General features: G+C 37.2%; 1 protein-coding gene across 1 annotated transcript in view; it reads left to right on the top strand.

The window, feature by feature from the left end:
• DNAH3 (dynein axonemal heavy chain 3) overlaps positions 1-24,460 on the top strand; it is a gene marked incomplete at both ends in the record, with an annotated part of 147,975 nt that overhangs the window by 75,989 nt on the left and 47,526 nt on the right. The window contains 5 exon segments of the mRNA XM_081298257.1: positions 2,873-2,973; positions 3,893-3,998; positions 5,773-5,902; positions 11,486-11,731; positions 23,047-23,150. Of these exon segments, the coding sequence (XP_081154383.1) occupies positions 2,873-2,973; positions 3,893-3,998; positions 5,773-5,902; positions 11,486-11,731; positions 23,047-23,150 (687 nt within the window).

The following is a 24,460-nucleotide window of genomic DNA, read 5'->3' as shown; positions in this document are numbered from 1 at the left end:
TTATATATTTGGTTTTCACATTCATAAAAATATAATAGGACTGTTGATAATGAAGAGAGATAATACATATGGAATGTGAGTTATTCATTACTGTTTAAGAAACTATGCTAATATTTAGTGGCTTAGAAAAACTATTTTTCTCATGATCTTGTGGGTTGAGCATTTTGAAAAGGCTCAGTGAAGTAATTGGGTTTTTTAATTTATTTTATTTTATTTTTATTTAGTTGCTCAAAACATTACAATGATCTTGACATATCGTATATCATACATTTGATTCAAATGGGGTATGAATTTTTATTTTTCCCATGTGTACAAATTGCAGGATCACATTGGTTATACAGCCATGTTTATACATACTGCCATACTAGTGTCTGTTATATTCTGCTGCCCTTCCTATCCCCTTCCTATACCCTGCTCCCCTCCCCTCCCCTCCCATCACCTCTCTTAGTTGTAGATGGACACAGTATCTTTATTTTGTTTATTTAGGTTTTTTTTTTTAATGTGGTTCTGGGAATCAAACCCAGTGCTTCATGAATGCTAGGCAGGTGCTATACCACTGAGCCACAACCCTAGCCTGGCAATTGGTTTTTAATTCTGGTGATTTTAGTGGGAGCAACTATACTAGAGGATCCACATTCACGATAGCTCCTTCATTCAGTGCCAGGTGCTCATTCCTCTTGGCCTCTTTTTCCCCCCCTCTCTAAATAGCATCTCGCCTTCCAGGCCTTGCATGGCAGTCTCTAGATAGCCGCACTTCCACTAGTGCGTGTCTGACTTCCAAGAGGCAGGCAGTGGAAGTTTCCAAGAAATGAAGGATCATAGCCGAGTACGGTGGCTCACACCTATAATCCCAGTAGCTCAGGAGGCTGAAGCAGAAGGATCATAAGTTTAAAGCCAGCCTCAGCAAAAGTGAGGTGCTAAGCAACTCAGTGGGACCCTGTCTCTAAATAAAATACAAAATAGAACTGGGATGTGGCTCAGTGGTCGAGTGCCCCTGGGTTTAATCCCTGGCGCCAGGAAAAAAAAAAAAAAAAAATGAAGGATCATGCTTAGAATGACACTCAGTCACTTCCTCCAGTTTTGTTGGTTAAAGAAGTCTCTGACTTAACCAGAGTCAAGAGAACAGGGAAATAGATGCTGTCTCTTGATGAAGGTGGACAAGTTTATACTATAAAAGTATCCATGGGATGGATGCATTGTTAGAGTCTTTGGAAAATACAATCTGCCACAGAAAATACAGTGACACTAAAGAGCTTGGACCTAAGGCAGGCACCCTGGGTTCAAACCCTGGCCACCACAAGGCAGCTTGGTAACCTCAGACAAGCTCTTTATTTTCTCAAGGCCTCAATTTTACCCCTGGGTTCAATCCCTGGTGCCAAAAAAAAAAAAATGAAGAGTCATGAATCTAGAAATGGGGATGACAATGTCTACAAAGTGTTGTTAGGAAGATAAGTTAATATTTGCAAACTGCTTATCATAGTGCCTGACATAAAGCAAGCACTGTAAACTATTGCTTAAAATGAAATTATAACGTAAAATAAAATGTATCACTACTTCAAATGAGAGTTCCTATGCTAAATAGGTGCCATTATCAAATCAGAATATATTTTCAAACTGTTTGCTGTCACAAGAATACACATTAGTCATGTTCAACAGTGGAAGTCCTAATTATCCAAATTATACACGTTAATTCTAGCATGTGCATAATTTTGATGATATAACATAAAAATAGGAATGTTTTATTATATGATATGGGCTGTACTATGTAAACTAATGTATCTGTTGGTCTTAAGTATGAAGAGAGGGGCTGGGGTTGTAGCTCAGTGGTAGAGCGTTTGCCTCACAAGTGTGAGGCACTTAGTTCAATCCTCAACACCACCTAAAAATAAATAAATAGCCAGGCATGATGGTGCATGCCTGTAATCCCAATGTCTCCAAAGGCTGAGGCAGGAGGATCGTGAGCTTAAAGCCAGCCTCAGCAATGGTGAGGTGCTAAGCAACTCAATGACACCTGTCTCTATTTAAATACAAAATAGGGCTGGGGATGTGGCTCAGTGGTTGAGTGCCCCAGAATTCAATCCCTGCCTTGTACCAAAAAAAAAAAAAAAAAAAAAAAAGAAAAAAGAAAAGAAAAAGAAGAAGCATTAAGAGAGTTATAATCAGGGAATTCCCTAATGGTTCCTCTCAACAACTATAGTTTGATATAAATCAAACTATAGTTCAGGGTGGTCTCTGTTACTTTTATTTATATTCAAAGATGACACAGCTGGGGTGTTAGCCCCACTACAGTTGTGACCTTTCTGGGGGTGCATGTAGTGATATGGGCCAGGTAACATGCAGGGAACTTTTTTACTACAAATTAGGAAGAGCAGCAGGGACCTGTGGTGTTTTCCCTTCTCCTTGGGAGACCAGGGCCCAGGCTTTTTTTTAGGACTTCAGGGTGTCACCTGAGCCCATGTGGGCAATGGCGAATGAGGCACATATTCTGAGGCTCACCTTTGTGTTTGCACCTCTTTCTACAGGATGTGCCTGCCAAATACTAGGACTTCCAACAGTCTTCCATCCCATTCCAAAAGAGATTTATGGAAAGATTCTTATCACTGTAGCCATGGACTACTCCATTGGCAGGGTTCAAACAGAATCTTGTCTGAGAGATTTGAGCAGATAAAACAGGATGAGGATGTGCAGTTATGTCCTTCCTATGTTAAACTAAGAGAAAGGGGCTTAGAAATGACTATGTGCCAAGCACATAATAGGTACTCAACATTTGTGGAATGCATTCAAACCAGCTCTGCCTCCACTGAGATCTTTCACTTGCAGATGGAATTTAACCCCTATGCCTGTCCTCCACCCCTCTGCTTTACCCTTTCAGCTGTGTTTAATGAGTGGGGAGATTATCCAGATGACCACCAAGATGAGTCTGATCTTTGAGCCAGCCGACCTTGAACAGGCCTCTCCTGCCACCGTGAGTAGGTAAATCAGCTCACACTGGCATCCAAACCCTAATCAGGAAATAAGCTCTGAAAAGCCACAAATGTGACTAAGCCCTACTGAACGTATTTGACATTCACTTACACGTGTCATAAATCAGTTGTTAATCCATACTAAAGTCTAAAATCAAGCTAGTACTTTGGAAAAGTGTTTGACTTTCTCTCTAATAGATCAACTTCCATTTGCCCATGACCCAGCAATTCTGCTCCTAACTGTATGCCCCAAAGAGACTTACTATGAATAGTAGGAGACATATAAAGAATATTCACAGTGTCACAACTCACAAAAACAAACATTTAGAAACAGGTATAATATAACTGAAGGATAATGTAACCAGAAATTGTGATATACATATCATGCAAAATAAATGAGCTGCTCTGACATGCAACTGTACAGATAAGTCTTAGTAAATATATTAAGGATCAAATCACAGCAATATTATGTATAAAATTAAGTCCACAATATTACCTTCAGCATGGTACCCCTGTGCCTTATAGTTATATGTAATATAACTATATATTCACCAGTGCATTATAGTTATATTTAATAAAGGGGTTCATTTTGACATGATCATACATGCATGAATTATAATTTGCTCTACTTCAGTCCCCACTTAAATTGTTAAAAATCACTAAAATAAAAATGTATCTATGTATACATTTTAGGAAACACATAAAAGTTCTAAAAATATGTAAGAAGGAAAGAAGTCAAGGTTCAAGATGCTGCGTCACTGCAGCTGGGGACACTTAGGGGAATAGGACAGGGAGATCATGTGGCTAGATGAAGGCCATTGTCAAGTCCACTAAGGCCTAGAATAGTACATAAAATACAGCAGATGTTCAATACAGGTTGGCCAGTGTTGCTAACAGAGAGCACCAGACTGGTTCTCTGTGCTTCCTAGGTGTGGGATGATCTACATGGAGCCACTTCAACTAGGCTGGAAGCCCCTGAAGGATTCGTACATGGACACTCTGCCCACCAGCCTCACTGAGGAACACCATGAATTGGTGAGACCCGCGGGCCCCTTTCCTCCCATCCCACCCCCATTTCCCTACTCATCTACAGAACCTTCTAGGTACATCTTCATCTTCGGAGTTCCAGAATGAAAGAAGGGGAGGGATTCCCTGCCTTCCCCCAGTTATCTTGTTTCCTGTCTTCCTGCCATTTTTTCCCCAGATTTCTTCTTCATGTGATGAGGATGGAATGGTGCAGTCGATTCTCCCCATTCTTCCACCTTCTCTATCACTTCTCAGCTCCCTAGTGGTGAATCCTGAGAAATGCTCTTTATGTCACCCCTTCCTCCATTATCATCCTTTCCTCTATTGCCTGTAAACAGAAATGTCTGTAGAAGTTGCCGTAGAGGTGGACCCTGTTAGGAAGAGTCATGTTCCTCTCTGTTGCTGATCCCTATCCCTGTAACCTATCCTCCACCTCTCCTTCAAAGAGGAAGCTAGAACCAGAGAGATACTCTCCTTGCAGCTACTACAAATGACAGCTCCCTTCTTCCCTTCCTTAAAGAGGTAGAAAAGCTCAGGTCATAGATACATAGCTACACTCTCAGGCGAGGGAAGGAGAGAGGGACAGCCTGTGTTTGTGGTGCCTCTTGTCTATTAATCCCTGTATTAAGGGACATCCTTAGGAAAGTCCCCACAGAGGGAGACAAGAGTTGAATTCTGTCCCACCACGTGGATACTGATTACCATGTACATATATGTATAATATGTACAAACACATGCATTTGTAAATAGATACATGTCCACGTGTACATTCAGGAACCAGTCTACACACACACACACACACACACACACACACACACACGGTGAATGCTACCAAGGCCCATGCTTGTAAAGTCCTTCATGATCTCCCCAATGTCCTTTTTCCCCCCTTGTAGTACTAGGGCCTCACACATGCTAGGCAAGCACTCCACCACGGAGCTATACCCCCAGCCCATCCCCAGTGTCTTCAGCTCAGAGCCTCACTCCTTATCAGGTCTCGCAGTACTCTGTTACCTACCCCTAGCTGCCTCTACAACCTCATCCCTTCAGCTCATTCCTCCAGCCATTCTCCCTTGACTTCATTCTAGAAAACTCTAGGTTTCACTATGTCAAGGCTTTTGCACTTTTTATTCCTCATAATAGAAATCTTGTCCCAATTCATTTCATGGGTTAGTCCTATCTTCCCTGATCAACTGTCATTTGTTTCCTGCAAATACTTTCCATGATCTGTAAGTATTTTATTTTATTTCCTTGTTTGTTTTTTTAGTTGTCTGTATTCCTAGCTTCTCAGATTGTAAGCTAGCATGGACTTTGCCTATCTCATCCATCATTTATCCCCAGCACTCTTACAATGCATTTAGTAGATGCTCAATGAATATTTGTTTTCTGAATAAATACAGATGCTCCTCAGCTTAAGATAAAGTTATCTCTCAACAAATCTGTCATAAATTGAAAATTTTGTAAGTTGAAAATGCATTTTATCCACCTAATCTACAGGACATTAGCAACACAGCACACTATAAAATATTAGTGGTTTCTCCCATGATTGCAGGATGGACATGGAGCTGTCTGGCTGCTACTGCTCAGCATCATGACAGAGTGTCATACTGAATATCACCAGCCTACAGAAAATAAAAATCAGAATTTGAAATATTTAAAATTTGAACCTATGCTCAAAAGTAATCAGCAGTCTTACATCCCCAGCCTCCTGAGGGGGACCAAGCTCTTAGTCTTCAACTCCCTCTTTGATAACATCTGCCAATCTCACACAGCTTTCTACTCTCAGGTCAATGACATGTTCATGTGGCTTGTCCAGCCCTGCCTGGAGTTTATTCATCATCATTGTAAATTTGTGGTTCAAACATCTCCCATCCACCTTGCCTTTTCAATGATGAGACTGTACTCCTCTCTGCTTGGTAAGTGCCACCTACGGGTCTTAAGCCACATGACGGTTGGATGCCCTCACTCCCTTTTGTCCCACTTGAGTTATAATAGGAACAGCTAATTGGCCAAGAATAAGTGAGACTTTAAATTTTAGATAATGGAGGGGGGAAAAATCCATGTGTTTTGTCTTTATCTGATATTGATTGGCGGGGATGAGGGGATTCTTGTGCAAGTTACCCCAGCCTCAGGTTCTTCAACCATACAATGGAGTAATAATTTCTGTCCTTTATTTCACAGAGATATCCCAGAGGGAGATGAATTTAGATGATACATATGAATAGATCTCAGGAAAAAAAATATGAAAAAATAGGAAGTTTTTACATGTTAAGAAAACTTACATAACAAAAATGTAAATTCACAGAATACATAAATACACCGTAAGAGAACCAATCATGTTTGGAATATTTGAAACAATGGTTCTGTGATTTACCTACTACCCAAGGTACAATTATACATCTTAATAACAGTGGCACACGAATCAAACTTGGCTGAATTCCAGTATGAATGAAAAAAGACATGTCCATTAGGAGGACTTCTATTGGATACCATTTCTTTTTCAAGAGGATGCAGAACTCAAACTCAAGATGAATCTTTTAAAATATTTTTTTCTCAGCACATTTCTTCCCAAAGCATTGTAGTTGTAGTTTTTTTTAATGTGACACAGTAAACAGTTAAGTGGAGAATTTCTACATGTTATTTTATTTTCAAAAATTAAATTTTGAGGCATTTTTTCAGAAGCATACCAACTATGTATATAATGTCACTTATTTGCATTATTTTTGGTGAATATTGCATGTTTTCCTAACCTCTCTCCACCATCCTGATGTAATATCTCCTGGAAAAGAAGGCAACACCATGAGAAATAGAGTCATTGTCCCCCATCATAGACGATCTCATCTCTTACTTTGCCAAATCAGTAATGGTGGAACCTCTCAGAAGTCCTCAGATGCACACAATGACTAAAAACTGGAAGCTGAAACTTGAGTGCACATGGAGATGATTTCAGAAAGCACAGAGTACGCAGGTTCTTCACCTAGCTTTCCTTAATGTTAACATTTTACATAGCCAAGGTACAATGATTGGAACAAGGAAACCAATATTGGTGCTCTTATACTATTAACTATATACTTTTTTTGAATATCACCAGTTTTTTCACAGATGACCTTTTCATATTCAAGGATTCAAATCAAAATCTCACATTGCATTTAACTATATGTCCCCATAGTCCCTGCCACTCTGGTAGTCCCTCAGTCTTTTCTTTTTTGATAACTTTGCCACTTGATGAGTACTGGCCAGCTATTTTATTGAATGCTTTTCAATTTAAGTTTGCCTCACATTTTCTTAGAATTAGATTGAAGTTATGCATATTTGGTAAGAATACTGAAGAAATGGTGATGTACATCTGTTATTACTAATAAATGTTCTGATCAAGGTTAACTTTGGCCAAAAACACATTTTTTATGTGCTTTGCTTAGAGAAAGTATTTGGAAACTATGCAAACATCTATTTCTTCTCAAACTTCACACCCACAGATTTTGAGCATTTATTGGTGTGTCTTGCCTATAACAATTATTATGGTGCTTGTCTAATGATAATTTTCTGTTTTTATTCCTTCTATATTTATTCATCAGAATTCTTCTAGAAGGAAGAGTGTTGTTCTTCCCCATTTATTTATTCAATTGTTTGTGGATCAAAATATGTACTTATGGATATTTATTTTATTCTATAGATTATAATACCATGCTGCAATTAATTGTTTTGTAACTCAAATGGCTTTAGTCATTGGGAACTCCTTCAGGTTGGCTCTTGTGTCTTTTTGGTATGTTTCTATCCTTTTTGAAGCATGTCCTTGTTTTCTGATACTTCAAAATATTCCAGGCCCATCTTGTGATTTCTCTGGCTCACCCTGTAATTAATGACTTCTCTAAAGAGCCCAGTTCTTTATGCTGAAAGCCCAGTTCTTTATGCTTTAGAAACTAGACATTGGGACTAGAGGTGTTCACTGTTACTGAAGAGGGACATCAAATACTTTTATGTGCTGCTGGGAGGAAAGAAGCAGAAAGGCTGTAGGGACTGACTTTGGTCAGAAGACTCAGGTGATGAAGTGCAGCCAACCCCTGGGTAACCACGGGCAGCATGGCTGTAAGGAAAAGTATCTAATGGGAGGAAGAGGAAGAGGAGGAGTGCTGAGAGGAAGGGGACCCTTGGGTCTATTCTTTGACCTGAAAGGGAAGTGCACTGTGCTGCTTTGCTACTCAAAGTAGCATTTATAAGAAATTTTGCATCACCTGGGAGCTCATTAGAAAAGGAGAAATATGGACCAACTGAATCAGAGCCTGCAATTTTACAAAATCCTGGGTGATCTGCATGTATGATTAAGTTTGAGAATCATAGAAGTCATAAGGAGCTTGGGCTTTGGAGTCAGCCAGATTTAGATTCACATCTTAGCTTCAGCATGTCTGTGATCTGTAACCCCTGGTGTTTACAAGCCTTAATTGATTCATCTAAAAATAGAAACAACTATACCTCTTTTATAAATCTGTTTTGTAAGTTAAATAAGAATATGCATTGGGAGAGAGTATTTTGTAAAGATGAAGGAGTAGGAAGCACCAGAAATCAGTCTCCCATCTAGACAACTGGCCTGGCAGAATCTTTCCAATATAACTATTTTGCAATTCTGGAGTCTGTTCCAAGGCTTGCAACTCCAGGGGAAGGCCTGGATAGTAAATTGCAATTCATTTTCGTCAATTTCAGCTTTTAGCATGGTGGCAGCTACCCTTCTCCACCCCGTAGTGCTCTGGCAGGAGCTATGCATGTGTTCTAGGATCAGCCTGCACGTAGGATGTGAGAGTCAGGGTGGACAACAAGGACCTTGTCCACCAAATGTCAGGGATCTGCTTCTGTTTGCAGAGGTACAGACACTGCACTCCTACCCCCATGATTGTCAGTCACATCACATTGGGATGAATAACTTCCAAGAAACTTCCAGGGTCAGCCCCCTTCCCCCGCTAAATTTTTCTCTTTTCCTCTTATAGGAGCTAAACATTTAGGGATTAGGACATTCAAAAACAGCCACATATACAGAAAAATTTGGAAACTCACTACAGATAACCACAGGGGATAAAAATGTAGTCTTAGGGAAAAAAATTGAGAAAGGAAGGAAAGGAAATGCTGGAGATAGATATTGGCCAAATTATAGTTATAATGCGTACATGTACAACTATGTAACAACAAGTCCCACTATTAGGTACAACTATAATGCACCCATTAAAAAAAGCAAAAACCCTGAGAAGACCTTAAATTTATGATCCCTAAAACAGACACAGCTGCCAAAGGAGAAAAAAATAAAAGAAAGAGAAACTACTTCATCATGCTTAATGTGAAAGACTGAAAGCTTTTACTCTTTGATCAAGACCAAGACAAAGATGCCTATTCACACCTTCTACTAAAAATGGTCCTATGGTAGTTCCAGTCTTAGGGTTTTTTTTTTTCATTATTCAGATAATTTTATCAATGTTCTTAAAAACATCATTTAGAATTTTTAGATAGGTAGTTTGCTTTCTTTTTTATATTTTTAAAATTTTAATTTGTTATATATGACAGTAGAATGCATTACAATTCATATTATACATACAGAGCATAATTTTTCATATCTCTGGTTGTACATAAAGTAGAGTAACACCATTTGTGTCTTCATACATGTTCTTAGGGTAATGATGTTCATCTCAATCTACCATCTTTCCTATCCTTCTCCCTTTCCTTCCCTCCTCCCACCCTTTGCTTTCCAGAGTGGCCATATAAATCCCACTCCTCAATATATATATCCAAACAATCTAAAATCAGCATACTGTAGGAATATAGTCACATCAGTGATCAGTGTTTATAGCAGCACAGTTCACAATAGCCAAATTATGGAACCAGCCCAGATGCTTGTCAATAGACAAATGGATTTTTTAAAATGTGGTCTATACACAATAGAGTTTTACTCAGCATAAAGAAGAATGAAAATATGGCATTTGCTGGTTAAATGGATTGAACTGGAGAACATGCTAAAGAAAATAAGCCAGAAGTTAAGGGTTGAATGTTTTCTCTCATATGTGGAAGCTAAATCAAAATAATTGGGGTTTGCAAGGGGTGAAGATCCCATAAAAATAGATAAGTTGACTAGAGGAAGGGGATTGAGAGGAAAGGAGAAGAGATGGGAAAGGGGAGAAATGTTAGCTGGACCCTTCCTAATACCATATAAAAATTAACCAAAATGGATGACAGATCTAAACATAGAGCTAAAACTATAAAACGAACAGAAGAAAACATAAGGCAAAAATCTCATGACACTGAACATGGCCGTGATATCTTAGATTTGACTGAAGGCATAGGCAACAAAAGAAAAAAAAATAAAACAACTTCACCAAATTTAAAGCTTTTTATGTATCAAAAGGCATTATTGACAGATTTAAAAGACAACCCACACAGAATGGAAGAAAATATTTACAAATCATATATCTGATAAAGGATTAATGTCTGGAGTACAGAGAGAACCACTAAAATTCAACATAAAAATATAAACAACTTAATTAAAAGGATAAAAAACTTGAGTAGACGTTTCTCCAGAGAAGACATACAAAAGGCCAATAAGCACCTGAAAAGGGTAAACTTCAATAATAATTAGAGAAATACAAAAATCATACCCATTAGGATGGCTACAATAAAAGACACAGAAAATAGCAACTATTGGCATGGGTATAGAGAAATTGGAACGCTCATGTACTGTTGGTGGGAATTTAACATAGTATCCTGCCATTGAAAATCATTTGGTGGTTTCTCAAAAAAAAGTAAACATAGAATTACCATATGATCCATATTTTTCACTTATGGGTATATTCCCAAAATAATCGAAAGCAGGTGCTCAAATAGATATTTGTATACCCATGCTTATAGCAGCATTATTCACCATATCCAAAAGGTAGGAGCAACTCGAATGTCCATCAGCAGATGAATGGATAAACAAACTATGGGGTAATCATATGACCTAGAATTCTTCCTCAAAAGGAAGAAAATTCTGACACGTTGTACAACATGGATGAACCTTTGAAAACATTATGCTAAGTGAAATAAACCAGTAACAAAATGATTGTATGATTCTACTCCTCTGATATATCTAGAGTTGTCAAACTTAGAGAGACAGAAAGTAGACTGCTGGTCATGTGAGGGGTGGAAGGGAGATGGGAAGGTAAGTTACTGTTAAATGGGTTCAGAGCCTCCGTTCTGCAAGATGAGTTCTGCATATCAGTGGCTTGATGGTTGTTCAATATGAATTACTTAAGGCCACCAAACTGTACACTTGCAAATGGTAAAGATTTTATGTTCTGTATATTTTACCATGATAAAAACTGTGTATGGTTAAGGATATGGAATGTGATGGGCACTCAGCCAATATGAGTCACCTCCCCAGGTCCTTTTCTAGCCCAAACCTGTTAGTTTACATCTTTCATATCCATGGTACTCTGTGCCAGTCTTGAGCTTCCTTTATTCTTTTTCTTATTCTTTCCTTTTAGATGAAATCAGAGAAATTGATAAGGAGGACTCTGAATTATTTGAAAGCCTATCAAGTCAACAGGTCTTCCTCTGGCTACAAGGACTATTCCTCTTTTCCTTGGTGTGGACAGTGGCCGGCACCATCAATGCGGACAGCAGAAAGAAATTTGATCAGTATTTCCGCAACCTGATCATGGGCATGGATGATAAACACCCAAGGCCCAAAAGTGTCAAACTCACCAAAAACAACATCTTTCCAGATAGAGGTAACTCAGTACTTATTTGTTATTCCTGTTATAATAGTTTTAAGCATGTGTCCCAAACCTAACCAAAATGCATGAATCATGTGAGACCCCTTATAAAAGCTAAGGAAGGTTCTGTAGTCTTGTGAGTGGGTTCATTTCTCCAGGGCTGGTTCAGATATGTAAGAGGTGGGTGGTCCTGATATCATCGACTTCTAGGATATTAAACTGCTTCTTAAATTAAGAAGAAGTAATGTGACAGCTTGTGTTGGTTTTGTTTGGGGGAGGGATTACCCATAATTTCCTAATAGAATGAGAAGTTTCTACACTTTTGTTTTCTTACACTTGTCTATTCCTCTCCTCTTATGTTTACATACTTCATGTCATGGTAATTATGGAATTATTTCTCTTAATTTTTGTCATTATAATCTAGTATATTCAGATATTTCCAATTTTGGTATATAATCTTCAAAATGATAATCTCAATGGCTATAAGTATTCTGTGTGTGAGATATCATGTACCAAAAGAAAGATGTTTCTTTTAAGTAGATTTTATTGCTTTTTTCCGACCATCCAAGTAATACATTATACAGAGTTTAGAAAATGCAGAGAGGAAATAGAAAAAAGTTAAGATCAATAGGAATTCCATCATCCAGAAATGTCGCTGTGTGTGTATGTGTGTTTAGTTTTTTTCCTGTATTTCTACAACATAAGGAAGATCATACTATAAATACTTTCCAAAAAGCTTTACTTTTTATGGCTGTAAAAAAGAGCATATAAAGAGCTATGAGGAAACTCCCAGGACTGACAGTAATGTGTATATTAAGAGAACTGGTTTACATAGTATTTTCAAAAGCTTAGAGAATGTAGGCTTAAGAGGTAGGCATTTTATTATATGTTAGTTTAAGGTCGAAAGGAAAAACATAATCAAATGCTGAAGTCTTTATGGGGAAGTATAGAGGTGGGCTTTAATTTATTTTGAAATGTTTCAAAAAAGATAAGATGGATTAATGAGTAGATAAAGGGACAAAGAGGAATGTGATAAAACAAGAAAAGCAAATGGTAAACTCTAAGAGGTAGTTATCCAGTGCTCACTGTACAATGTTTTCAGTGTTTATGTATTTTTTATATTTTTCATGACAATAAAACAATGAATGAGCAATAGGTTCCCTGCCCTGTACCCTACACTCTCACCTGTACACCTGGCACATTTCACGTAATGCATGATTACCTGTTAGCCTAATTGCATGGAGGCCCCATACATTTCCATTAGTTGGGTGGTAGTATATTCATTCACTCTTGGTTTTGGATGGTTTATTTTTATCTTAGTAAAATACAAATGGCATAGAGTTTACCATTTTAATAATTTGAAATTCAGTGGTAGTAAGAACATTCCCATTGTTATGCAACCATAACCACCATCCAAATCCAGAACTTTTTCATTTTCCCAAACTGAAATTTCATTACCATTAAACAATGATTTCCCATTGCCTCTTCCTCCCTTTCCTGGCAACAATGGCTCTACTTTCTGTCACCAAATGTTAGATTACATTGGGTACCTCATCTCAGCAGAATCATATGGTCTGTGTCTTTTAGTAACTGGCTTATTTCATTTAGCATAATGTCCTCAGTGTTCATCCACGTTGTAGTACATGTCCTTTAAAGACCTAATAATATTCCATTAGATAATATACCACTTGTTCATTGCTGATATATAAGAAAGCAATTGAGTTTTATATTTTAATCTTGTATCCTGCAGACTTTGCTATAATCACTAATAAGTTCCAGGAATTTTTTACTGATTCTTTAGGATTTCCTGCATACTTATGTCATCTACAAATACAGTATTGTTTCTTCCTTCATGTTATTTTATTTCCTTTTCTTCTCTTACTCCATTAGGTATGATTTTTAGTATGCTTTTGAATAGATATGATAAGTGAAGATATCATTATTTTGTGCCCAATCTTAAAGGAAAGCTGCTCATTTTTTGACTCTTATCTGTGGTGCTATCTGTTCAGTTTGTGGATATTCTTTATCAAATTGAGGAACGTCCCTCTTCTCTTCTCTTTCTAGTTTACTAAGATGAATGCTTGGGTTATTGATTTTAGATGTTTATCCCTTTCTAATAAATGTAATTAACACTATAAATTTCCCTCCAAACATTATGTTCACTGTATCTCACAGATCTTGAAACGTTGTATTTTTATTTCTGTTTAGTTCACAATATTTTCAAATTTCTCTTAAGACTTCCTGGATTTGTATATCATTTTGAAGTGTGTCATTGAATCCCAAAGTATTTGGGGATTTTCCAGTCATCTTTCTCTTATTTCTCTTAGTATAATTCCATTGGTTTGATAGCATACATTGTATGATCTCTGTTCTTTTAAATGTGTTGAAATGTTTTATAGCTAAAAATGTGGGCTTTCTTGGTGAATGCTCCATGTGAAGAGAAGTGAATGCTGCATGAGAAGAATGCATAGTCTGCTATTGTCAGATGGAATAATCTGTAATGTAGATCCAATCGATCGATGGTGGTGCCATTCAATTTAACTATAGTCTCACTCATTCTCTTACCATCAATTACTGATAGAGGGGCATCAAAATGTCCAACTATAATATTGAGTTTGTTTGTTTCTTCTTGAAGCACTATCCGTTTTGCCTCATGTATTTTGTCTTTCTGTTTACATTTGAAATGTGATAGAATCTAATCTAAATTTCTTCTTTTTAGTGGTGCTGAATTTTTTTTTATGTAGCAGTAGTTTGTTTTCCAGTATGTTCCTTATTTAATGTTCTTTTGTAGGTTTTGTTTTTATTTTGACAGACTATGTTTAGATGTTAGTTTTCCTTTCATTTACTCCACTTAGGATTTGATCCAGCCTTTTAGGCAGTAAGGAAAATTTTTATTCTTTGGCTTTCATCTATATATTTTCTTCCCCCCCATATCTATCTCTCTCTCTCTCTCTCTCTCTCTCTCTCTCTCTCTCTCTCTCTCTCTCTCGTGTGTGTGTGTGTGTGTGTGTGTGTGTGCATTTGCTCTTTCTAGTTGGGCTTTACATTTTGGCATAAATCACCACAATTTCGTTTCTCTGCTGTCTCTATTAATTTTAATTCTGCTTTTATATCTTTTGTTTTCTTACTATCCTTTTTTAGTGTAACAATTAAAAGCACAGGCTAAGGAATGAAAATGTCAGAGCTGGAGTCCTGGCGTCAACACTGAATCAAAGTGGGTGAACTTGAACAAATTCCCTTAATTCCTCTCAGTTTCCACAATTATAAAATGTGGATAATAATAATAGACCATATTCATGGTGTTCTTGGAAAGATTAAATACAAAAATACTTAGGATAGACATGAAGGAAAATGGATAGTGCTTTATGTTGAAGGCATTAAGTTAATATTATTAATTTCTATTTATCATTGTTATCATCATCACTCTTAGATCATCCATCTCATTTTTTTCTCATCTTGCCATTTCATTTCAACCTATTTTCTCCTTATGGCTTTTTTTTCCTCCTATTTCATAAGAAATGATGTTTTGGGGGTGTTTATTTTATTTTTTTGCACTTTATTGAAAATATCAAACAGTTTCCCAAAACTAGTGTTCAGTTCCACATTAAGCAAGTTTAAGAGAGAACTCTCCAGGCTAATTTCCATATTATGTTCCTTTGTAATGCAATAGTTTTTCACTGGTTACATTTTTCGTTTGTTTGTTTTCTTTTGTTTTCTCCATCCTTCAAGATCAGTCTGTGCTCTGTGTCTATAAAGATGGTGCTTGAATTGCCCTTGACCCTGCTCTTGGCCCACTTTGTGATGACATCTTTTCTTCTCTCTTGCAGTGACATGCACAGCTCCCACTCAATTTCTAGGTAACCTTCCCCTCTAACATGTCTTGTCTACTGTGAGGACTGCATCACCTTCTTCCATACCTTACTCAACTGAAGTAGTATTTAAAAAAAAACACCATGATTTCCAGCATGCATTATTATTATTATGCATTATATATATTTTATTATATATTATTGTTATGGCCTAATAATGGGGGGGGGGGAAGAGTGTGAAGAGACAGTTCTTCCAGAATAGTAGCTGGCATGCAGATGAACAGCTGCCTAATTTTCTGTGTATATGTTACCTGTTCCTCTGCGTTTGGGCAGCCATGGGGGAAAGACCCAGTGGAGTCTTGTGTCTTTTTCTCTTTGTTTTTAATATTTTTTACTTGTGTATGGACTCAATGCCTTTATTCATTTTTGTGTGGTGCTAGGATCGAACCCAGTGTCTCACACTTGGCAGGCAAGTGCTCTACCACTGAGCGACAACGCCGGCCCCTCTCGGGTCTTTCTTCACACAATTCCTTGACTGATTTCTGTGTTAGCTTTCCATTACTTAACAAATACCTGAAATAATAAAGTTCTTTTTAAAAAAGAAAAGTTTTATTTTGGCTCAAGATTTTAGAATTTTCAATCCATAGTCAGTGGGCTCCGTTGCTTTGGGTCCTGTGCTAACGTACACTATCAGGGCAGGGAGTTCACGATAGAGCAAAGCTGCTCATTCATGGCAGTAGGAAGCAAAGAGTAAGTAAAAGGAGCACTGGGGCCCTTCAAGGGCATGGCCTAACTTCCTCCCAGAAGGCATTGCCTCCTGAAGCTTCCACCACCAACCAATAAGGCCAAGAAATAAGGACTAAGCACACGGTTCTCAGGGGGACACTCATCCAAACCATAGCATTTTCTCTACCCAGCTCTTCTGCTTTCTACTTAGAGGAGATTCTGCCCAGATTCTTTCAGTTTTTGTTTATAATAACATCGTTCTTCTTTTTTCTCCTATTGCAAGTATTTTAGTGAGAAATTGGGAAGCTCCTAACCAGAACCCACTTGACTCAAAAGGTCTGCTTTACAGGGCTGAGAATGCAATCTCTTTACGTAACAGCTTTATTGAGATTATTTTACATACCATAAAACCCACCCATTTAAGTCTATAAATCAATGATTTTTAGTAAATTTACCCAGTTGTGTACCCATTGCTATAATCCAGGTTTAGAATGTTTGCAAAGCCCCAGTAAAATCCTTCATGGTTACTTTAAATTAACTGCAGATCCTTTGTTAGTCCCAGCCTCTGTATAGATTTCTCTTTTCTAGATATTTCATCTACATGGAATTAATTAATATATGACCTCCTGTGTGTGGCTTTGATTGCACTTTCCTAAATCATTGTTAAACTTTTTAAAAATATTTTCTTAGTTGTCATTGGACCTTTATTTTTTATTTTATTTATTTATATGTGATGCTGAAAATCAAACCCAATGCCTCACATGAGCTAGGCAAGTGCTTTACCACTGAGCTATAATCCCAGCCCCATTGTTAAACTCTTAAAATATCTCTCTCTCTCTCTCTCTCTCTCTCTCTCTCTCTCTCTCTCTCTCTCTCTTTTTAGCTTTTCCACAAGGGCCTATGGTTAAATTTTAAATGTGAGAGTCAGGAAAGCCTTCCCTAATTTCATGGGATGTTGTTTTCTGAGCTTTTCATGATGCAGGAGTCTTGTGGGGTAAATGGATCTCTCAGGTAAATGATGGAAAAACTTCAGGGGGAGTATGCTCCAAGGAAAGCCAGCAGCTTGGGGGACTCTCTCAAGGTTGGGTTGTATCATCCATCATGGATCCTTATTGGTCAACCAGAGATTTATTTTTCTCTTTATTCACCAATTGACCTCTGAAAAGTCTTTTATGTCTCAATCAAAAAGTTTGCCTCATTCTCCAAGTAGAGGCGAGGATAAAAGAGCTGGGGTGAAGGAGATAATAGAAATCATTTATCTTTTAGGATTTCTACTCTTCCTTCTTCTCCCCTTCCCACCCTTGTACTTGAACTAGTCCAGAGTTACAAACACAATGCAGACTAAACAAGAACCATTATTCTGATGAGAACTAAAGAGACCTAGAGCTAAATGTTACCAGTTGCCTCTCTGTGTGCCTGGAGCTATGATAAATGCTTGACACATATATTTTATTCACTCTCCATAGTGATTTTCTAAATTCTACATATAATCAGTCCCATTTTACAGATGTGCAAATGGTAAACTTGGCCAAGGTCACATGGCTGGTAAATCCACTTGCTATAGTTAATTTAAATATTTTCTTTGTCCTAAATGTTACTGAATCAAGCCACAAATTAGCTCCAGCTCAATATCATCAAGGAAGGGGGAAAGTGCTTCATTGATTCATGCTTTTAGTGTCCCTCTTTTTTCTTGTAAAAATTATTTTATCAAAGAAAAATAATTGAAAAGTATATTTTGTTCCTACTACCCTATTTTGGTTCTCAAAAATACTTTGTTGTTTATTAACCTGCTTTCATCTTCTTATATCATTGCCATAATGGCATATACCCATGTTTATCTGACATTGCTTCTTAAAAATATTTTCTATGTTAATGTTAGTTTTTGTAATGTTCATTTTAATGACTGAAAAACATTCCATCCATCTCATAAGACAAATTTTTACTGATCTCCCAATGTAGAACATGTGAGTTATTTCTTTGCCATCACAGATGGTGTTGAATACTCATGTATACAGATTATTTTCATTGTGAATTGTTTCCTTGTGATAAATCTCCGGAAACGGGATTTCTGTCTTAGAGTAGAGGACATTTTTAGCTCTGTAAGCGTAGTGCCAGATTGCTTTCTAAAAGTGTACCAGATTGACTTCTAGGTAAAGCTGCAGAATGACGTAGAATAACAGAAGCTCCCTTCTTTTATACCTAATTGAATTGACAACAAATCGATCCTAAAAATCCCCCAGAAATAAGCAAATAAATTATGGACAGAGAGAAAAAAAAAACTGGTGTATGATGCATCTCTCAGTTCAGAACCTGCCACCTCAATGAACTGCTAATGGTATTGTAGAAAGGAAAACAGGTGGATTGTTCTCAGTGGCAATCACCAACATGGAGGACAGAGAACTGTGACGGTGACTGGGCAGCTACAAGAGATCTGAGAGAACCCTCAATCACAGAAGCCCCTGCATGATGCTGTAGCACCTCAGTGGGGCCAGAAAAACTACTACGATTTGCATCTTGCAGAATCGTGGGCTGGATGGGGATAAGAGTTCAATCCCACAGGAGTGGAGCACATGTTGCTAGCTAAGATGGGGTGAGATGGGTTCACGGTTCAGGGAAGTTGACCAAATTTCAGAGAAAGACTGAAGAGCCCAAATGTCCCAGGAATAGCAACTCTTTTTACTCAATCCTTGCAGCCTGAGGCTAGGGAAAAGAAAGCCACATGCTGGTGCTTGAACTGTGGCCAGGAAATAGCTAAGATAATCTGGTCCCAGATATTGTTGGGTAAACATAGGAAGAATTTACCTGATTATATCCAAGTAAGAAAGGTATGGCATTTGTGCAAATGAGAGAGAGAGAACGTCTAATAGAAAAAATAACCCAAAGACCAATAGAGTTGAGGAAGGGAGTAGGGAGAAAGAGAAGGAAAGGGAAAGGGGAGATACTAGGGAAAGAAATGGAGGACATTATGTGCACATGTGAATATATCACAATGAACCCACTATTACATATAGTTATAATGCACTAATAAAAACATAATTTAAGAATAAAAGAAAATATAACCCAAGAAACAGAAAATATTTCCTGTTGACTAGTATGGGATACTGATGAAAAGATAGGTATGCAGATTAACTGGATAGAATTGAAAGTTTAAAAACCCTCATATTTATTTGACTTGAATTTTGACAATGGTACCTAGATAATTAAATGGGAAAAGAATAATCTTTTTCAACAAAGGATGCTAGAACAACTGAATTACACATGTAAAGGAATGAACTTGGACCTGTACTTCACATCAAGACCAAAAATGTACTCAAAATATACCAAAGGCTTATATCTAAGGGTTAAAGCTATGCAATTCTTAGAAGTAAACAGATGAAAATTTTTGCAACTTTGAATTAGGCAGTGATTTCTTAGGATACTAAAATCAACATCAAGAAAGAAAAAAATAGACAAACCAGACACCATCAAAATTAGGAACTTTTGTATTTCAAAGGACAATTTCAAATAAAAAGATAATCAAGAATGGGTGATTTTTATATCAAATTCTGTATCTTATGAGAGATTCATATGTAGACTATACAAAGAAGTACTTCAATTTGAAAAGACAAATAACCCAATTTGAAAATGGGCAAAGTATCTGAATAGACAATTCTCCAAGGAAGACATACAAGGGGCCAATAAACACATGGCAAGATGCTCAACATTATTAACTATCAGGAAAGTTCAAATTAAAACTAAAATGAGATACTACTTCACAGCAGCTAGGATGGGTATAATAAAAAGATGGAAAACAAGTGTTGGTGAGGACATAGGAAAACTGGAAACCTCTCATACTATAATGGGGATTTAAAATGGTGCAGCACTCTTGGAAAAGAGCACTTGGCATTTTCTCAAAATTAAACAGAATCCAAATGTCCACCAATTGATAAATGGTTAAATAAGATATATCCATAAAATAGAGTACTGCTTGGCAATTATAAGTAGTGAAGTGTTGTATATATGCTACAACTTGGATGAACCTTAAAAATATTATGGTAAGTGAAAGAAGCCAGTCACAAAAAGAACACATGCTGTGTGATCTATTTATATTAAATGTGCAGAACAGGTAAATCTATAAGGACTGAAAGTAGATGAAGTGGTTGTCTAGTACAGGGCAGCAGAGGATAGTGATATGGCTCCCCAGAGGCAAAGCCTCTCAGCCAGCCTACTCTGGCCCAAGGCAAGAATGGGTGGCCCGGCTGCCTAGAGCCCGACATTGCCTGGTGGGGCGGAGGCTCAACTCTCATCCCACAACCTCAACTCCTGCTTCCTGACTTGCCACAAGAACATGGAAGTGGAGCAGACTTGAATGAGAGTTGGGACTCACGAATTGACCAATAATGGGTAGTACATTTCCAAACCCTAATTAGCATAAGTTTGGACCAATAGCATTGGTAGTTTTTTCAAACCCTAATTAGTGAAAGTTTGGACCAATATCAGTAATCCAAGTGCTATATAAACCTCTAGCCTAGCACATTTGGGACACGAAAGGGTGCTATCATATCCTTCTTTCTCCTGTCAGAATTCTGTTTCTGTTCCTCAATAATTTCTACTCTCAAATACTCGCTCATCCTGGTCTGTGGATTTCATTCTTCAAATTCACAAGACAAGAATCAAGGAAGAAGAAATTGATGGTGAGCCCCTGGGGTCTGCTGTGACACTAGAGGGCGTGCCCCACATTTGTCAGCTACCCAGACCTATAGCTTATGCAGATCCACCTGCCAGCAGAAGCAGAAACTCAAGTTTCATCTCAAAACTCCATTGATGGCTGAGAATTATGAAGTTTCTTTTTGATGCGGTGAAGAATTCTAACATGTATTGTGGTCATTATCTCTCAACTCTTTGGATATTTATCATACCTCACATACAGAAACTTTTAGTAAACCATTGAATTCTATATTTGAAAGAGTTCAATTACATGGTATGTGAATTACATTTCAATAAAGCACAGAAAAGTTTGTAAGGGTGATAAAAGAGGAACTAAAGAATCAAAGAATGTGTGAGAGAATCACATAATACTGTTAATGATCTAGTAAGTAAACTATATCCAGTGAGAAATAAAATGTACAAAGTTAGGCTTCTAATAAATGGCTTAGGGGAAAAGTTTGATATAATTATACATTCTATAGAAGAAAATGATAAAAACAGTGAAACAGACTATGGTCAATATGGAAATGAAAAAATGTTAATTCCTCAAGTTGCAAACACAATAATTACAACAGACATTATATTCAAAGAGATAAATGCAAAACTTTTCCTAAAATGAAGAACTACTTCTATAAATTATAAAGGTATGCTACATTCTAAGAAAAACTGATACAGAATAATTGGCCAAAAAGACAACTTAATTAAATTATTAGATTTTTCAGGTTAAAATAGATTTCATCAGGCAACTAGATTTTAAAAAAGAGTCAAAAGAAAAATATTTGACAGGCCTCAACTTCTGCTCATAACTTAAAATGCAACAAAACAGAATGATTTATGCAAAATTCAGAAAGAAAATGTGACATGAATATTACTCTCAGCCAAATCTCTGTTAAAATATAACAGCAGCAGACAGAATTCTCAAATGTGTAAAGACTGAGAGAAGTGAGCAGCCATAAGCCTCTTATTGAAAAAAAAATTAAATCAGCCAACTAAAGAATTAGTCAAAACAAAGAACTCTAAAATGTTGTTAAAGGACGTGATTCTGAGCACTGAATTATTTAAAGACTGTATAGATCTAAAACTAAGGAATGGAAGAATTAAGGTTGCAATCAAAACATGAATGTTATAAACCCTGACAAAGAAGAAGTTGTGCATGAGTAATAAGAGCCAGGGAAGTAGAGGGTGAAGGAAAAGGGAATGTTGGCCACCTCCCATTTCATAAAGGAATGGATGAAACTGTCCTAAAAATTGAATATGATGTTAGGATTTGCTTTTAAAAAGTTCAGACCAAGAAAGAAGGGAAGGAGGGAAGAGAAAAGGCGATGAGGAAGGCAGATGAATATGGTGGCCCTTGGTAAAGTGGAAATGGATGAGGCAAGAATTGCAAAACATTAATCACTGAAACAGGAGGATGTATTACACCATTCTCTTTATTTTCGTGCATTTCAATTTTTTCACAATAAAAAGGTAAAACACACAGTAACAAAATCAGAGTAGATGATTTTTTAAAAGCATAATGACTTTAACTCTGCAAAGGCTTGAAAATTATTTTTTTAATTAAGAAACACCTTTTAGGAATCGATATCCTGATAGTGAATAATGATGTGTCTAAAGTTCAGTGGAGGCATCTGTTTTATTCCAATATTTTCCTCTGCTAGATTTAAGTGAGATTAAATTTCTCATCTTTATTAAAATTTTGTCACATTTCCATGCTTATAAAACACTTCCCTCTCATCTTTCTGTCCTTCCCTCTTCAACATGTTAGTGTGCCTAAGAAGAGAGCCAAAGGATTGCCATCAAGAGTTGTTATTTCTGGATATGGAATTTGGAATGATTTATAGCCTTTTTAATTTTCGTTTTTTGTCCTTCCTATGTATTTTATTAAAAATAATTTAGTAACTTGCATGGTCAACACTTATTTTTAAATAAAACCATCATTCTTTAAAAAGTGTTGTTTTAGTTTGTACAGGTGACAGCAATGTGTAAGTCTGACCACAGTTATGCCAATACTGGTTGTTACACATTTTGATTGTTATAGCTGAGGTACATCGAAATGGGAAATGGGAATCCTTGGTAAACTAATATCCTGTTCTCTTTCTTTGGATCCAGGAAGCATCTATGATTTTTATTTCTTCAAACAAGGTAGTGGACATTGGGAAGCCTGGACAGAGTACATCACCAAACAGGAGGAAATTATCCCCGCTGGTGCAAAGGTAAAAGAAAAGCATTGGTTATAGAATTGTGGCTTCCCGAATTACCCAGATATCCTCCTGGGTAGAGGAACTAGCAGTTCTTTGTGGGCATTTTTTAAAGCTTCTTTCAATAAAAGATTCCAACATGAGCTGCATCAAGCTTCAAGAAAACACAGACTTTAGAATCAGAGAGACCTATGTTCCTTACTCAGCCTTCACTCTCTGCCTCCCTTTATTCAACCATAAAATGGAATTAAAAGAAACATTTAAATGATTGCAAAGTTTGAAGGCAAAAGACATGAGCATGTGGCACATACTAGGGGTTAGATGAATATTTGTTGCTATTCTCATTATTGTTGTTACCAATAATCCCATGTGGTTCACCTCTTAGTCACCTGAGCCCCCACAAAATATCTTTGAAACCTTCAGAAAGAGATTTTCGATTTTCTTGATCAGCAGAAAAGTAGTTTCTCATTAATAGATTTTTTTTTCTAGGTAGTAGGTAATTCACCTATAACCCTGTTCATTTCATGCCTTTTGAAACTTTGGACAGATGTGCACTTTCATGCCTGTTGGTGGCATCTAGTGGATATAATTTATCTTTCTGGGGTGAGTGCAGATCTTTCAGACCCTGGGTACAGTGGTGGGCAGTGGATGGGAAACTGGGAACATGGACAACCCAGGTAGAAGCCAAGTGGGACCAACCACGCTCAATGTGTTCAGGATGCCTTAAGTGGGCGAGTGTGTGCTGGCTTCAGGACAGAGCTTGGGTACCTGAACTCTAGGGATTTGAAATCTAGTTGAATTCATACAGACAAGAGTCCAGTGTAGAAAATAATTTCAATTCTTCTGGGAATTTTCCTTTGTCAAACTATTGATGTAGTCCCTGAAAATAAAATATTATGAAACCCAACTTATTTTAAATTTCCAGTCTTGATTGCAAAATAGGCATTGAGCTTTACTTTCTAGCTAAGTAGCTTCCACCCAGTTAGCCAGCTTTCTTGGACTTCAGTTTTTTCATCTACATTATTATAACCCCTGCCTCAGAGGGTTACTGGGAGGACTTCTGCCGGTAATGCAGACAAGATACCCAGAGTTTAACCCCTGTGATTTCTCTTCTCCACTTTAACCACCTTGCCCTATCTTCTCCTTTTCCTTTGGCCAAATTGCTTCTCAAAAGAAGCAAAGATTTTTGTCTACAAAGGCTTCCAAATTGCATAGACTTGGGTGGCATAAGTCTAAACTAGTTTGGCTTTGACACAAACCACAGTGTGACAGGTACTCCTCAGAGTCATATGCAAAGCAGCCCAAGCCATGAATCCCTCTCAGCC

Source organism: Spermophilus citellus, assembly GCF_964194105.1.
Source record: "Spermophilus citellus genome assembly, chromosome: 6".
Classification (NCBI taxonomy): Eukaryota; Metazoa; Chordata; class Mammalia; order Rodentia; family Sciuridae; genus Spermophilus; species Spermophilus citellus.
The sequence above is the reverse complement of the archived record's forward strand: the minus strand, read 5'-3'. Positions and strand labels throughout refer to the sequence as shown.